Source organism: Eriocheir sinensis, chromosome 15 (assembly GCF_024679095.1).
Source record: "Eriocheir sinensis breed Jianghai 21 chromosome 15, ASM2467909v1, whole genome shotgun sequence".
Classification (NCBI taxonomy): domain Eukaryota; kingdom Metazoa; phylum Arthropoda; class Malacostraca; order Decapoda; family Varunidae; genus Eriocheir; species Eriocheir sinensis.
Genome location: NC_066523.1, coordinates 22,118,201 through 22,135,662, shown reverse-complemented (window position 1 = coordinate 22,135,662; position 17,462 = coordinate 22,118,201). Strand labels below are relative to the sequence as shown.

General features: G+C 45.5%; 1 protein-coding gene across 1 annotated transcript; it reads left to right on the top strand.

The window, feature by feature from the left end:
* The first annotated feature begins 11,470 nt into the window (after nucleotides 1–11,470).
* Nucleotides 11,471–13,089, top strand: LOC126998726 (uncharacterized). Its single transcript, XM_050860714.1, has 2 exons — nucleotides 11,471–11,678; nucleotides 12,215–13,089. Exons 1-2 carry the CDS (start codon nucleotides 11,477–11,479, stop codon nucleotides 13,087–13,089), a joined length of 1,077 nt encoding a protein of 358 aa, XP_050716671.1. The 5' UTR covers nucleotides 11,471–11,476.
* The last annotated feature ends 4,373 nt before the right edge of the window (nucleotides 13,090–17,462 follow it).

Sequence of the window (17,462 nt, the reverse complement as noted above, 5' to 3'; positions counted from 1 at the left end):
CCTTTGGACTGTGCAACGCGCCGGCCACGTTCGAGCGGCTGATGGAGAGGGTGCTGGAGGGACTTCACTGGAAGACGGCACTCATCTACCTCGACGACGTGATTGTCTTTGGCCAGACCTTCGAGCAGGAGATGGAAAGGCTATCAGAGGTTTTCGCCCGGTTTAGAGCTGCACACCTTAAGCTCAGCCCGAAGAAATGCTGTCTGTTCCAAAGGAGGTCCAATACTGGGGACACATCGTGATCGAGGCTGGCGTACGCACTGATCCTGAGAAGGTGGCTGCGGTAAGGGACTGGCCGACACCCACCAACGTGAAGGAGCTGCGGAGCTTCCTCGTGTTGTGCTCATACTACCGCAGGTTTGTGAAAGGCTTCGCTACGATTGCTGCACCACTGCACCTCCTGACGAAGAAGGGGCGCAAGTTTGAGTGGACAGCGGAAACTCAGGTTGCCTTTGAGAAGCTCAAGGAGGCCCTCATCAGCTCGCCCGTACTCACCTACCCTGACCCCTCTAAGCCTTTTATACTGGATTGTGATGCCAGTGATGAGGGGATTGGTGGAGTGCTGTCCCAGGCATGTGCCAACATGGAACGGGTTGTGGCCTACTTCAGCAAGAAGCTCACTCCAGCCGAGAAAAACTATTGCGTGACCCGGAAAGAACTCCTGGCAGTAGTCAAGAGCCTTGACTTTTTCCATGCTTACCTGTACGGTGCAACTTTCACCATCCGCACGGATCACGCTGCATTGCGGTGGCTGAAGTCACTGAAAAACCCTGAGGGCCAGCTTGCTCGCTGGATAGGTAAACTAGAGCAGCATCACTACACTATTGTGCACCGATCTGGACTAACACACGGTAACGCGGACAGCTTGAGCCGGCGCCCCTGCCTACCTGAGTGTCAACATTGCCTCCAGAGGGAAAGCGTCCAGAATATGTGCCGCTGCACTACAGTGGAACAGACAGCGGAGGTGCCATGGGAAGACTTGGGAAAACTGCAACGGGAGGACCGAGATCTGAGACCAATTATGGAGTGGCTGAGTCAGTCGTCAACGCGACCTGGGTGGGAAGTAATCTCGAGAGAAAGCCCTACCACCAAGAATTACTGGACTCAGTGGGACACTCTTCGGATGGACAACGGGGTGTTGCAGCGACGCTGGGTCTCTCATGATGGTCTTGACCACTACTGGTCCACGGTGCTACCTATGAAGTCCCGGGAAGGCGTCTTGAAAGAAATGCACGATAGCATCACCAGCGGACACCTTGGGGTAAAGAAGACACTGAGTCGCCTGCGCCAAAGGTTCTACTGGGTTGGCATGAGGAAGGACGTGGAAGAATGGTGTCACGCGTGTGAGGTGTGCTGTGCAAAGAAGGGCCCCAAGAAGCGTCACCGTGCCCCATTGCAACTATACCAGGTTGGAGCCCCATGGAACGGGTGGCAGTGGATATAGCAGGACCCTTGCCTCTGACGACGAACGGAAATAGGTACATCTGCGTCACAATGGATTACTTTACCAAGTGGCCGGAAGCCTACGCCATCCCTGACCAGGAAGCCACTACCATCGCCAAGGTTTTGGTGGAGGAGTTCTTCTGTCGTTTCGGTGTGCCTAACGAGCTCCATTCCGACCAGGGAAGGAATTTTGAGTCAACAGTCCTTGCTGAGTGCTGCAAGCTTCTGGGTATCAAGAAGACCCTGACCACCCCTCTGCACCCACAGTCAGATGGAATGGTGGAGAGGTTTAATTGGACGTTGGGCCAGGAGTTGGCCAAGCAATGCAACAATGATCAGTCTTCATGGGATCAGAAGCTGCCTGCGCTCCTCATGGCCTACAGGTCTGCCGCCCACGAGACTACGGGGTATTCACCGGCAAAGCTGATGTTTGGACGTGAGCTGCGATTGCCGGTGGACGTACTGACAGGAAGGCCTCCTGGAGAAAGCCTTCCAAGGGACGCCTCCAGTTTTGCCCGTCAGCTAGAGGAACGGCTGGAAGAGGTGCACCATCAAGTCCGAGGTGCCTTGAAGTTCTCCGGGGAGGCCATGAAGCGCGGTTACAATATGAGGGCAAGCCACGTTAACTTCAAGGAAGGAGACCAAGTCTGGCTTTACAACCCGCAGAGGAAGAAAGGACAGTCTCCGAAGTTACAGAGCCCCTGGGAAGGCCCTTACACTGTGCTAGAACGCCTCTCCGACGTGACTTACCGAATCCGGAGAACGGAAAGGACCAAGCCGAAAGTTGTCCACGTCAACCGCCTATGGAGGTACCACGGTCCGGCAAACTACACCTGGAACAACTACAGACACCCAGCAGCCGACGAAAACGCAAGGGACGTCCAGGACCGAGAGGAGGTCGACGACGACATAAGCCTTCTGGACCTTTCAGCCGAGGGAGATAACCTCCCGGCTTCGGCAGATGTTCCAGGGACACCCCAAGAAGCGGACGACGACGAGGCGCACCAGGAGACAGACGCGCAGGAGGCACCGAGCAGAAGACAGAGACAACGCAGGCGTCCATAGCGATACGACGATTATTATGTTTTTGATTAATTATCTTACGTTTGTATATAGTTAAGTGTGTGATCGGGACGATCACAATTAAGAGGGGGGGATAGTGTTGTGCTGGAAGCTTCCCCCGGCGACCATAGGCCTCTAGAAGGCTCCCGGAGAAACGAGCAAAGGGGGCGGGGAGCAAGGCGAGCGGCCAGGCGCCAGGCGGGAAGTGTTGCCACTTCGCATATATTTTTGCTACATGTTCTTGTGTGATCTAAATTATACTGTAACATTCTAGACTGTACTGTTCTGGATATATTTGGAGAAGAGGGCGAGAGAGTCCCAGTCATAGTAAGCTAGTGGTCAGTGAAGAGTCAGAGTGAAGTGTACTACTAAGGAAGAATATTAAACTACAGAAGCTGTGCAACGTGTTTACATATCTCCTCGCACGGAGTCTTGTGACGACACGGAACCCAAGTAATACGTCCAGCATAACAATATATATATATATATATATATATATATATATATATATATATATATATATATATATATATATATATATATATATATATATATATATATATATATATATATATATATATATATATATATATATATATATATATATATATATATATATATATATATATATATATATATATATATATATATATATATATATATATATATATATATATATATATATATATATATATATATATATATATATATATATATATATATATATATATATATATATATATATATATATATATATATATATATATATATATATATATATATATATATATATATTTACAGAAAAGGAAGCCTGCTACCCACTGCTCCTATAAAATAATCAAGAGGTGGCCAAAAGATAGGTTAATTTCGGAGGAGAGGTGTCCTGATACCCTCCTCTTGAAAGAGTTCAAGTCGTAGGCAGGAGGATTTACAGATGAAAGAAGATTGTTCCAGAGTTTACCAGCGTGAGGGATGAAAGAGTGAAAATGCTGGTTAACTCGTGCGTAAAGGATTTGGACAGTGAAGGGATGAGCTTGAGTAGAAAGGCCGCTGGAGCGGGGGAGGCATGCAATTAGCAAGTTCAGAAGAGTAGTCAGCGTGAAAATATCAATTGAAGATAGAAAGAGAGGCAACATAGCGGCGGAATTTAAGAGGTAGAAGACTATCAGTAAGAGGGGGAGAGCTGATGAGACGAAGAGCCTTAGACTCCACTCTGTCCAACAGAGCTATGTGAGTGGAGCCCCCCCACACGTGAGATGCATACTCCATACGAGGGCGGACAATGCCGCTGTATATGGATAGCAACTGTGCGGGGGAGAAAAACTGGTGGAGCCGATACAGAACGCCCAACCTTGAGGAAGCTGATTTAGTGAGAGAGGAGATGGAAAGTTTCTAGTTAAGATTTTGCGTTAAGGTGGGGTTGTAAATGGTTGGCCTAAAAAAAAAATTTTTCTTTATTATTTGCTTATAAAATTCTGTGATTTTTTGCTTTCTTTTGGTATATGAATGAATCTGATGAAAAAAATAATACAGTGGTATGCGACATGCATTGCAACGTGCTGCAATAAGCTTCCGCGCGGCGCCACGGGCTTGCAATCCTTGTTTTCACCACTTTTTAATTTTAGGAATTTCTTTTCTAGGTCTGTCATGAATCTCTTAGGTTCTCTTTCACCACTGGCTAAGAAAATGGAAAGTTTTAGCAGTCACTATTATTTTTTTGTATTTATTCGTAAAAATCGATAAAACCATTTTTTTTTCAGAAATCCAACAAAATACCCTATTTATCGGCCTCAGATGTCGTTTCCATTACATTTTATTGATTTTACACAGTTGAATACTGGATTTTACTTTGAAATATGGCGAAAAATAATCAAATTCGAGTACATTTATTTGTGACCCCATAAATAAAACGTTACCTTGGGTAAACAAAGCAGCAATCAATGAAAGTAAGTAAGGGAGACCATGTCTGCTTTTTCTTCATATCCTGATGTATATATCGTGTGGATTTCAAATCCCTAGGTGGAATAGGTAAAAAAAAAAAAAACATCATCGCTTGATATCTCAAAACAATGATTTTGCATTTAAAAAAAAAAATCTCCTCCTTTGCACTTCTTGTTATACAAGTATCTCCCACTGCAGCTTATGAAAGTATGTGTAAGGAATAAAGGCTACCCTCGAAACTATTGTTTGAAGTTGATTTAGATTTTTGAGAAATATTTTTATGTCAAAAACATTTGTATTGTTTCATCGAACTTTGAAAAAAATCTTTTACTATTGTAAAACCAAAAGAGAGTGGCCTTTAATCTCCTATCCTTCCTGATTAAAATGCCTTTTGGATGAAATAAATCAGCCCATAAATAAGGGAGAAGATACACTTAAAACATAAGAAATTTAACATGGGATTTGAGATTTTACAACCCCCCCTTATGGATAGCCCGAGGATGTTTAGTATTGAAGACGGTGGTAGATGAGTGTTTTTGAAGAATAGGGGATAAGTGTTTGGAAGATTGTGTCGAGTTGATAGGTGGAGAAACTGGGTTTCTTAGGCACTGAAGGACACAGAGTTCCTTCTATCCCAATCGGAAATGATAGCAAAGTCTGAGGTTAAGGGTTCTGCAGCCTCAGGTCTGGAGTCATGTAATTCCTGTTGAGAGGGTCTTCTCTTGAAAGAAGTTGAATAATGCAGAGTGGAGTCGTCAGCGTATGAGTGGATAGGACAGTTTGTTATGGAAAGAAGATCATTGATGAATAACAGGAAGGGAGTGGGTGACAGGACAGAGCCCTGTTGAACACCACTGTTGATAGGTTTAGGGGAAGAACAGTGACCGTCTACCACAGCTGAGATGGAACGGCCGGAAAGGAAACTGGAGATAAAGGAACAGAGAGAGGGGTAGAATCCGAAAGAGGGCAGTTTAGAAAGCAAAGAGTTGTACCAGACTATATCGAAGGCTTTCGATATGTCTAGCGCAACTGAGAAAGTTTCACCGAAACGGCTAAGAGAGAATGACCAAGAGTCAGTTACCAGTAGAACGCCCCTTGCGGAACCCATACTGGCGATCAGATAGAAGGTCAGAAGTGGATAGATGCTTATGAATCTTCCGGTTAAGGATTGATTCAAAAGCTTTAGATAGACAATAAAGTAAAGCTATAGGACGGTAGTTTGATGGATTGGAATGGTCACCCTTCTTAGGCAGAGGCGAAAGAGTTTGACCAGGCAAGGTGTCACCACAGAGGCACAGTTTTTAAGAACAATAGGAGGCACTCCATCATATCCATAAGCCTTCTGAGAGTTGAGGCCAGAGAGGGCATAGAAAACATCGTTCTTAAGAATCTTAATAACGCATAAAGAGGGGGATGAGTATGAGGAATATGCCCAAAATCGTCCAGAGTGGAGTTTTTACAGAAAGTTTGGGAGAAGAGTTCAGCCGTAGAGATAGATGAGACGGCGGTGCTGCCGTCAGGACTAAGGAGAGGAGGGAAAGATGAAGAAGTAAAATTGGAGGAGATGTTTTTGGCTAGATGCCAGAAGTCCCGGGAACAATTAGAAAAAGCAATGATTTGGCATTTTCTATTAATGAAGGAGTTTTTGGTATGTCGGAGAATAGATTTAGCACGATTCCGAGCAGAAATGTAAAGATCATGGTTAGCAGGAGTGTAAAGGCTCTGGCACCTTTTGTGATCTCTCTCTCTCTCTCTCTCTCTCTCTCTCTCTCTCTCTCTCTCTCTCTCTCTCTCTCTCTCTCTCTCTCTCTCTCTCTCTCTCTCTCTCTCTCTCTCTCTCTCTCTCTCTCTCCTCTCTCTCTCTCTCTCTCTCTCTCTCTATATATATATATATATATATATATATATATTTTTTTTTACGTCGTGGCCTATTGCCAAGGCCATCTAGACGGGAGGCCTCTTCACTCTCTCAGTGACGTCAGTCGGGTAGGGATAGCGGTCAGGTCAGCCTGGGCTGCTGTCAAACCTCAACATCACTGTTTTCCTTCTGTTGTTTGTTTGTTTATTAGTATTATTACTTGTTTTAACATACATAATGAAAAGATAACTGACTGCAAACAAATAATGTATTCATTAAGTATGCATAATAGTAATAATGATACAAGTACATCAATTGAAACTTATCAACGAAGTCTTAAATGTTAAAGAACATAATGTCTAGACATATGAGCTTCTTGATGGGCCAAGGAATATACATATACACGTGTATGACACACACACACACACACACACACACACACACACACACACACACACACCGCATAATGGTACAGTATAATTCGTGTGTAAGACACACACACACACACACACACACACACACACACACACACACACACACAGTATTATGGTACAGTATAATTCGTGTCTAACACACACACACACACACACACACACACACACACACAGCTGGGCACGATAACAGAAAACCTTATTCCCGATAACCAATAACTGATAATGGAAAACCTCATCGGTGATAACCGATATTCGTTAACTGGAAACACAAATATAGGCGATAACCGATAACCGATATTAATCCACAATTCCGATGCTAGCTAGCGATAAGTCCGATAGGCGAAAACGATACTATATTGATATTTCAAATAAATAAAAAAACATAGGTGAATTCAAATTTTCATTATCTGTATTTTAGAAAACTTCCAAACCTGAAAACCACACATTGACACGTACCTATGGACGGTAATACTACAAACGCCTGAACCAGTGTTGTGTTATTTGCCGTCCCCACCGTCAAAAGTTGGCGCTTTCGTCTACAAACATTAGTCTCTCGTGAACTGCGCATGCTCAGACCAGCATGCGTAGACCTGTACAGTCTCACAAAGCTTTTTAACCGTAATTAAGAGTTGCTGGAAGGCTGAATCAGATATACAGTACCACTACCACCATCCCCGCTGTTTCTAGAACGACACTCTGTACGAGTTGTATTTATATGCTCAGCGTCGTTCTAGAGACAGCGATGATGGTGGTACTGTATGTCTGATTCAGCCTTCCAGCAACTACTCTTAATGTGATTAAAAACTTTGTGAGACTGTACAGGGCTACGCTTACTGGTCTGAACATGCGTAGTTCACGAGACCAGTGTTTGTAAACAAAAGCGCCAGCTTTTGACGATGGGACACCAAATAACACAACACCGAGTGCCTTCAATACCATGGCATGCTCACAAACGAATATGGAATATCAAATCTGAGGCAGTGAATAATCATTTTGGGGGCAAAGTTAAATGATTTTTCTCTTTGATATGTTGATTTTTTTAGTCTAACATAAGAAAATAACCTAGTGTTTTAATGTTGATGATCTAAGTATGAAATCTCTTCACCGAAGATATTTCTAACCCCGAAGTTTTTTCATATAACACCGGGCGCCCGGGCCACACATGCGCAGTAGGGAGGAGACAACGTTTTTTTTCTGAGGCGGAAAAAAATAGCGATTATCGCTAGTTTGGTTACAAAAGTAACGAAGATACCGATATATATTTAAATAAGAAGCGGATGGCCGATAACCCGATTTTGTTATCAGCGATAAAGTATCGCGATAACTTATCGCGATAACGACCAGCTATGCACACACACACACACACACACACACACACACACACACACACACACACACACACACACACACACACACACACACACACACACACACAGTATAATGATACGTATACCTTGCCATGAAGCAAGGCTTTGCCGTTTATTGAAACCGGTTGTAATATTCGTATCATATCATTTATATATAGATATCATATATATCGAATAATATTCAATTTCATATTCACACAATTTAACACATTCATATTCACATCACTTTCATCGTATCCATGCCATATCATATACTCATTATAATCACATCACATTCATATTCATAACAGCCTGTCACATCCCTGTAACATGGTATATATATATATAAATATATATATATATATATATATATATATATATATATATATATATATATATATATATATATATATATAGCGGTGGCTGAATCGACAGAGTAACATCACCGCGTTCAGGAGGACGCGAGTTCAATCCCCGCCCGGTGCCACCAAGCTGGGACTTTTCAGCCGCCGCCGAGTGGCTTAAAACTGCCCACATGCTGCCCAGAAGACCACCTATCAACCCGGACTCTAGATTCTAGGATTAAAGATGAGCTCCGGGAGGGCAGCATGAGCCAATGCAAGATGGCGCCACTATAAACACTCGCCTGCGCCAGAACGGGCTGGGCCGACCATCAGGACCCACCGGGAAGAAGCCTTGGGCCGACCATCAGGCCCCACCGGGAAAAAATGCCTACCGGCGCTATAGGCCGCGACGTAAAAAAAAATAAAAAATATATATATATATATATATATATATATATATATATATATATATATATATATATATATATATATATATATATATATATATATATATATATATATATATATATATATATATATATATATATATATATATATATATATATATATATATATATATATATATATATATATATATATATATATATATATATATATATATATATATATATATATATATATATATATACCAGGCACCACGAGGAAGCCTTGGGCCGACCATCAGGACCACTGGGAAGAAGCCTGGCAGCGCAATCAGACCCACTGAAGACGTAATATATATATATATATATATATATATATATATATATATATATATATATATATATATATATATATATATATATATATATATATATATATATTTTTTCTCATTCATCTCATATAAGCATATTTTATTCATATCATATATTCATATCTTTTGCATCTATATCCATATCCATGTTTAATGTTTATATTCATATAATTATATCATGTTATTCTTTTTTTCACATATAATTATTATGCATAGCATATCTAAAGAATCACATCATGTTCATACTATATTCATCAGTAATTAGTCATACCATATACACAATCATATCACAGTCACATTCCTCTCATAACGCATCATATTCATATATTCACATCAATGAATATTCATATTCATATATAATACATGTGTAACACAAGCTATTTTATGAACTTTATTATTGGCTCTTGTAATGCCTGACAAATCCTCATCTTCCTTTATTTAATACACCCGTAATGGATTTTATACCTACTGACTGTACTAACTATACTTATCTCACAATGCTGAACATATCATTATGGGGTTCATGAAAAAGATTTGGACTTCTGAAGACCTCAACGAATTCTCAGCAATGAATATATAAAATAAACTATCTGAAAATTGAGTTCTCAGACTCACAGCCCCCTTTAAGTCACTTATTTTTGACCAATCACACTATATAGGGTAAGCAAAGACCAGATGAACCTGCTCTTAAGTTTATTTAAAACAACAAGGAAAACTCGGTGGAAATAAGGAATAATTAAATTAATCCAAGCGCACAGCTACCTAGCTAAATGGCTTAAACTACCCTAGACACGAACTGTACTTGGCTGTAGATGGGCGCTCCTGTAGCCGCCTCGATTTGCCACGTGGTACTCGCCCACGTTGTTCCTCCTTCAGTCCTCGTGTAACCTCTCAGCAACACGCCGCCTTCTCGTAGCCTCCCAGGGCTTTCCTTGCCTGAAGCACACATTTCCTAGACTTGTGGATGCCTGCAGGAGGTAGGAAGACCTACCACGATGAAGACACGTGGAGGTGCGGGAGGCAGCGAAGGGACGTCTGGTCACGGTTGGGTCACTCGGAGGAAGACTGGGTGAGGCAGCGAGGCAAGGTCGCGACCCCGCTCGCCCTGCGCTCGCCCGGCGGGTAAGATGCCAGCACTTGCCGCAACTGACATCTCTTGATCTGCATAACATTTAAATTAGCGCCCTAACGGCTATGGGTTATTATTTATTAATAACCTAACACCATGCACTAAGTAATAGTGGGTCATGCATCCCACGAATATTTCCGCATTGGCAGCAATAGGCGATAAGATTTGAATAAGCTCCTGCTCCCGCCTGGTCTAGGTCTGGGTAGGTGGAAATTTCCCGCCTTCTAAGGACTTATTTCCCACCTTCTAAATAAAAATGGCGGGGATTTCCACGGAATTTTCTACGGGCTATTTCTTTAAATGATGAAATCATGACAATCATGTAGCTACTTAATTTATTTGTTGCTTCGTTGGTGGGACGCAGCCACTTGGAGGACACCTCCTTGTCGTGTGGAAAGGAAGAAACGATCACTCTGGATCGCCTGCGCCCGTTCTGGCGCAGGCGAGTGTTTATAGTGGCGCCATCTTATGTTGGCTCATGCTGCCCTCCGGAACTCATCTTTGAGCCTCTCTTTGGAGAGGTTATCTAGAGCCCGGGTTGATGGGTGGTCTTCAGGGCAGCATGTGGGTAGTCTTAGGCCATTTGGTGGTGACTGAAAAACGTCAGCTGTGCGGCGACCAGGACTCGAACCCGCGTCCTCCCTGGGGCTCCTGAACGCAGGGCCGTCACGCTAACCACTCAGCCACCGCCTCCCCTGTATATATATATATATATATATATATATATATATATATATATATATATATATATATATATATATATATATATATATATATATATATATATATACTTGGTGAATATGTATGTGCATGGCTACAAATTCTCTTTAGTATTACTTCTGAAGCTTCGGCTTGTAGCTTAATTAGACTGTCTTTCAATGTGATGTATCAGACTAATAATAATATTATGTAATCAGCTATAATCCGAACGTTAGGGTGCATAGTTCCGTAAATTCACATCAGGTTAGCTGGAAGTACCTAAAAAAATGAAGATAAAGGAACAGTAACTTGATCTGTATATGTTTTTTTTTAGCGAGGCATTCCCTTTTAATCTACTGGCACAAGGTTTGGTTTTGTTTATTGATGGTGTTATTATAAGTTAAAGGACTGCAAAGATTCAAGTTAATTTCTTTATGATACATCAACCATCAGGCGATCTCGCAAGATGGCTTGGGGCGGTGATCAGATGCGGCAGGGGGAGAGGACACGTGCGGTCGTGTGCTTGATGGAATGGGTGGCGTTGCTGTTGGGGCTTTTGCCCTGTGGTGGCCGCGGAGTTCGCTGGCACTGGCTCAAGACAGTGCTTGCTCTCGCTGCAGCTGTACTCGCACTAGCCCTCAACGCCACCTTCCTCTGTTTATATCTAGGTAAGCATAATAATGTATAATAATGTGTTTGTGTGTGTGAGAGAGAGAGAGAGAGAGAGAGAGAGAGAGAGAGAGAGAGTGTGTGTGTGTGTGTGTGTGTGTGTGTGTGTGTGTGTGTGTGTGTGTGTGTAATTCGTTTACGGTATGATTTGCTAGCAGCTAGACTCTTGAATGCCAGTCAGCGCCCTCTTGGAGAGAGATGTGTAACTTGTTAACTAATCTATGAACAAATCTTGGGCAACATCACACATTCATATCACTCTTGCTCGAAGGAGGACAGAAACCCTTGCCAGCGAAAAACAACTCAACCCGAGGAACGCTCAAACCTTGACTCTTCATGGTGTGAACTATGATCTTTTAAAATGACACACTGCACAACGGGAACGGTGGGAGTAGTTTGCCACTGTGTCATCAGGTGCTCTGTGTGTGTGTGTGTGTGTGTGTGTGTGTGTGTGTGTGTGTGTGTGTGTGTGTGTGTATAGGAGTATGTGTTGATGGATTTTAATATTCCTATAACTGGTTCAATATTGTTGCAGTGAAATCTGTGGAACTGATGCAGGAGAGACTTTCTGGCAGTGTCTTCTTCAGCAACGTGTCATTTTACATCGTGTGGACGTTGGGTTCCTTCGCCTTGCTGCCTATCTTTTGGGTGACGTGTTCCTACTTCACTAATCTCCTCGATGCAATCAGAGAAATATCTCCACCTAGTGTGTTGGATGCGAGATGGCTGATGCCTACAGTTATGTGGTTTTTATTTGTTTGTACTGACTATATTGCATGGCTGTGGTTTCGATACACATGGGATAACACCATTCTTGAAATGCCAGCCGAAAATGTTTTCTACACAGCTTCCGTGTGGTATTCGTTACTCTCGCTGTCTTCGCTCCACACTTTTCCAGTGGCTCTGCAGGTGATGGCCGGCCACCTGCTCTACGTATCTCTAGCAGACACCAACGAGATTCTAAAGCAAGTATTGGCGTGGCAAGACACTAGTTCAGTGCTTCATGAAAGGTTCTGCTACCAGGAACTTCGGAGCCTCCGTGCCAGCTACATCCATCTTCGCTGCCTCAACATGAAGCTGGCTGACGTTATTTCCATTCCACTGATAATCTGGACTCTGAATAGAGTATTTGCGTTAGTGTTGGTCAGTTTTTACTTGCTGGAAGACAAAGAGGGAAAGTTCTACTGGTATACGTTTATCTGCTTTGCCATCGAAGGCGTAGTGTCCATCTACCTGATTGGCTTCCTCGCTGACGGGATTACTCTTCAGGTGACGAACACAATAACGTTCTTGCTGCTCATATTAAGGTATAACTATGAAAACAATACGCACAACACTATAACTCTTTTGATTTTTTTTACAGTCCGCGGCACCCAAGACTATCATCCATTTCAGGGACCCATATACTGAGCCTGATATAACTCACCCCAAGGTAGAGACTCAGGTAGGACTTTGTTTCCTTTAGATATTGATCAACATATCATTAACTGCAATATAAGAGGGTGAACGTCTCAGAAGTTTTATCATTAGACAACTCTTCTTGCCATACAGGCAAAGGGGGAAAAACACTCCCAGGGAGGTATAAACAAAAGGTGAGGCGGGTGCTATTTTTTTATTACAACGAAACAGCTCAAGGGCAAAAAAAAAAAAAAAGAAGAAAAGAAACAATAGTGAAAAAAAAAAGGCCCGCCAATCACTGCTCCTATAAAAAAAAAGAGTCAAGAGGAGTGCCAAAAGAGAGATCAATTTCGGAATGAGAGGTGTTCCGATACTCTCCTCTTGGAAGAGTTCAAGTTGTAAGCAGGAGGAAATACAGATGAAGGAAGATTGTTCCAGAGTTTACCAGCGTGAGGAATGAAAGAGTGAAGATGCTGGTTAACTCTTGCATACGTGGTTTGGACCGTGGCGGCCTTCGCCACAAACCCAGTCACGAGGCGCGGGACAGGAGTGTAAGCACTAGATCCAAGACAGCCGACAGCCAATACTCACGAGGCGCTTAGTGGCAGCCACGCTGGTAGCTGATTGGCTGTCGAACTGTGCTTGATCCTGTAGCGCCCTATAAATAGCTGTATCTCTCACTAAGACATCCACACTGCCACAAAACCCTCCCCCTTAACATAAGACTCCACCACCGAGCAGTCAAGGTCTGGCTCCGCCTCGAGTCACTACACGTACCCCACCTCACCACCATCACAGACAACGCCCACAACATTCGCCGCTACAACCAATCCTTCCCCAGCAGCCTCACTGCACTCACTACCGTCCCTGCCCCACTCTTTCACTGAAAGTCCCACTCCCCACATCCCTCCCCTTCGACGCTTAGCTAGCTAACTACCAAACAACACAACACCTAAACTTCACGCAACACAAACAATATGTAAAAACACTCCAAATAAATAACAACAAGATATATAAATTGTCAAATAATACCATGAACTTTATAAAATTAACAAACTTTGTAACTATTAACTAAAAATAAAACGTCTTTGTCAGGTGGACGCCAACCATCTTTCTACCTCCTCCTGTATTTCTCTCTCTTCACCCCTTAACCTTCTCCATACCCTCTTCTTTACTTCACCCCCTCTCTCTAAAAAAAAAAAAAAAAAAAAATACAGTGGAACGCCAGCACTCGTCGAGCGAGCAACTCTCCCTGCCTCTGGGCCACCTATAGACTGCTGAGTTGCTCGCTTGGCTCAGCTACGGGCTGCCATGTGCACCCGTTTCCCCGTCTGGCACGTCAGCCGGCGAGTGCCCCGCCGGCACGCCAGCCGGCGGGTTCTACCTGCCACCACAGCGACGTGGCCCGTGACAAAGGCCCGTTTCTCCTGCTGAGGGGATAAATCTTACCTACCTACCTACTAATAAATAAGTTGCTGTCAGACCACCGCAGTGTGTCATTCTTCCTTCACTGAACTAAGAAAGTAAACTGCCTGAAGTAGAACCCGTTACACTGGTGACACCCGGAGTGACGCAAGCTGCTCCCTTGCCTCTCGACACAATGGCCACGCCCTCCATCAACTCTCCCTCCACCTCTCCCGCAGACCCCCACCCAGCCACAACCGCACAGGTCAAGCTACCGACCTTCTCTACGATCGACGCACACACCGACTCCGGCGAGCAGAGGTGCAATTTCGCCTCAGAAAGAGCGAGCAATCCAACCTCACAGGCAGACCACGTCTTAGCAGCTCTCCGAGACGGACTTTTTCCACGCATCTCGGAATGGTTGTAAGCCTGCGCCTGAACGGGCTGGGCCGACCATCAGGACCCACCGGGAAGAAGCCTTGGACCGACCATCAGGATCCACCGGGAAGAAGCCTTGGACCGACCATCAGGATCCACCGGGAAGAAGCCTACCGGCGCAATAGGCCAAGACGTAAAAAAAAAAGGAAAAAAAGGGCGACGCCGCCGTCGAATACAACGCCCTAAAAACCTACCTACTTCAGCGTTTTACGCCTTCCCCAGCAGCGCGAGTGTCACAGCTCCTCCAGCTCTCACAACAACCACTTGGCGACGCCCTCGTCGAGATGAGGGCCCTGGCAAGGCTCCTTCCAGCCACCGACGGGACGTCTCGACATCTAGACCTGCTTCGGGCACTGTGGCTCCTCCGCCTCCCCGAATCCATCCGCGCTGCCATTCCCAACGCGGAGGAAATCGACGAGGATGACCTGCAACAACAAGCAGACCGCCTAGTCGACGCACTCACGGCTTCAACCCGCCGCATCTACGCCGTGCCTTCCGACACCCCACCATCATTCCAGGATGACGAGGTCGACATCGCAGCAGCACACCGCGTACCACAGAGAACCCGACAAGCACCGGCGCAACAGTACCACGCCCCGCGGTTACGATCAAACCAGCAAGGGACCAAGAAGTTCACGGAGGAGCTCTGCTACTACCACGCCAAATTTGGCCCCAAGGCAAGAACCTGCCAGCCAGGATGCTCGTGGCCAAAAAACGGGTAGGGCGGCAGCCGTGCATCTCGGCAGCCCCCACCGGTGTTAACGCCTTCTTCTTCTCCGATCCTGCTACGGGGTTGCGTTTCCTGGTCGTCACTGGCACTGCCCGTTCCCTCCTGCCAGCTGCACGATGGAAGAAGCCCCATCAACCAGCATCCAACGTCCAACTCGCCGCGGCCAACAGCACACCTGTTCCAACGTACGGCCGTCAGTACCTCGATATCAACATCGGTGGCCGCACATTCAGATGGTGTTTCATAGTGGCAGACGTCACCTTTCCCCTACTTGGGGCAGATTTTCTATCCCACTACCAGCTCCTCGAGGACATCGCCAAACGTCAGCTGGTGGACGCAGCCTCCCTTACCACCACCTCCACATCCTCACATTTTCATCATCAAAGGAAGAAGACCTATGACATCTCTCTGAAGTACTGGGGCGCCTTCAGCAGAACGGCCTGGTGGTTCGCTTCGACAAGTGTGTATTCGACACCAGAGCGGTGGACAGCTTTGGGCACCATCTCTCTCCCGCAGGTGTTTCACCCCTACCAGACAAGATTACCACAATCCAAGGATTTCCGACGCCCACCACAGTCAAGGCCCTCCAGGAATTCGTGGGAATGGTCAACTATTACCACCGCTTCCTGCCCATGATCAGTTCCACCACGGCGCCACTCTACGCAGTGCTAGCAGGCAAACCCAAGGACCTGATGTGGGGCCCCTCTCAAGCAGATGCTTTCCAGAAAGCAAAAGACGGCCTCGCCGCGACAGCCCTCCTTGCTTTTCCAATTCCCGGGAAGCCTCTCATCGTCACCACGGACGCCAGCAACATCGCCAATGGCGCTGTTTTGGAACAAATCACCCACAGACAGCCACGTCCTTTGAGTTTCTTCAGCCGCAAACTCCTTAAGGCTGAAAGGAACTACTCCGCCTTCGACAGAGAACTTCTCGCCGTCCACCAAGCCGTCCGCCATTTCCGCCACTTCCTGGAGGGTGCAACCTTCACCATCCAGACCGACCACATGCCCTTGGTTCACGCCTTTACTAGACAGACGGACGCCTTGTCCCCACGACAGCGCCAGCACCTCTCAGCCATCTCCGAGTTTAACTGCACCTTCAGACATCTGCCAGGCAGGAAGAACCCCGTAGCCGACGCCCTCTCCAGAGTCGAGATAGACGCAATTCAACTGGGATTCGACTACAACCTCCTCGCCAAGGAACAGCAACGGGACTCCGAACGACAGCAGCGAGAACATCACTCAGAGCCCTACAGTGGAAGGACGTTCCCCTGAGCGATTCCGGCACCACCATCCTTTGCGACGTCAGCACCGGGCGACCACGCTCATGGATACCAGCATCCCTTCGCCATCACGTTTTCGACCTCGTCCACGACCTGTCACATCCTTCACGACGAGCAACAAGACGACTACTAACGCAAAAGTTCGTGTGGCACGGCATCTCCCTCGACGCGGGGAACTGGTTTCGGTCCTGCTCCTCCTGCCAGAAATCCAAAGTCCGCCGACACACCGAGACGGGCCCCGGATCCTTTCACCAACCTCAGAGACGGTTCACCCACATCCACGTGGACATAGTGGGTCCCATTCCTGAGTCAGCAGGACACCATTATCTTTTCTCCATCATAGACCGCTCTACCAGATTGCCTGAAGCCGGTCCAATGCCCGACGCCACTTCAGCCTCCTGCACCGCGGCCCTGCTCTCCGGATGGATCATCAGATTCGGCATTCCAGAGCACATCACGTCCGACCGCGGCACCGCCTTCACGTCGCAGTTATGGACGTCAGTGGGACAGCTGTTGGGCACAGCAGTCCAC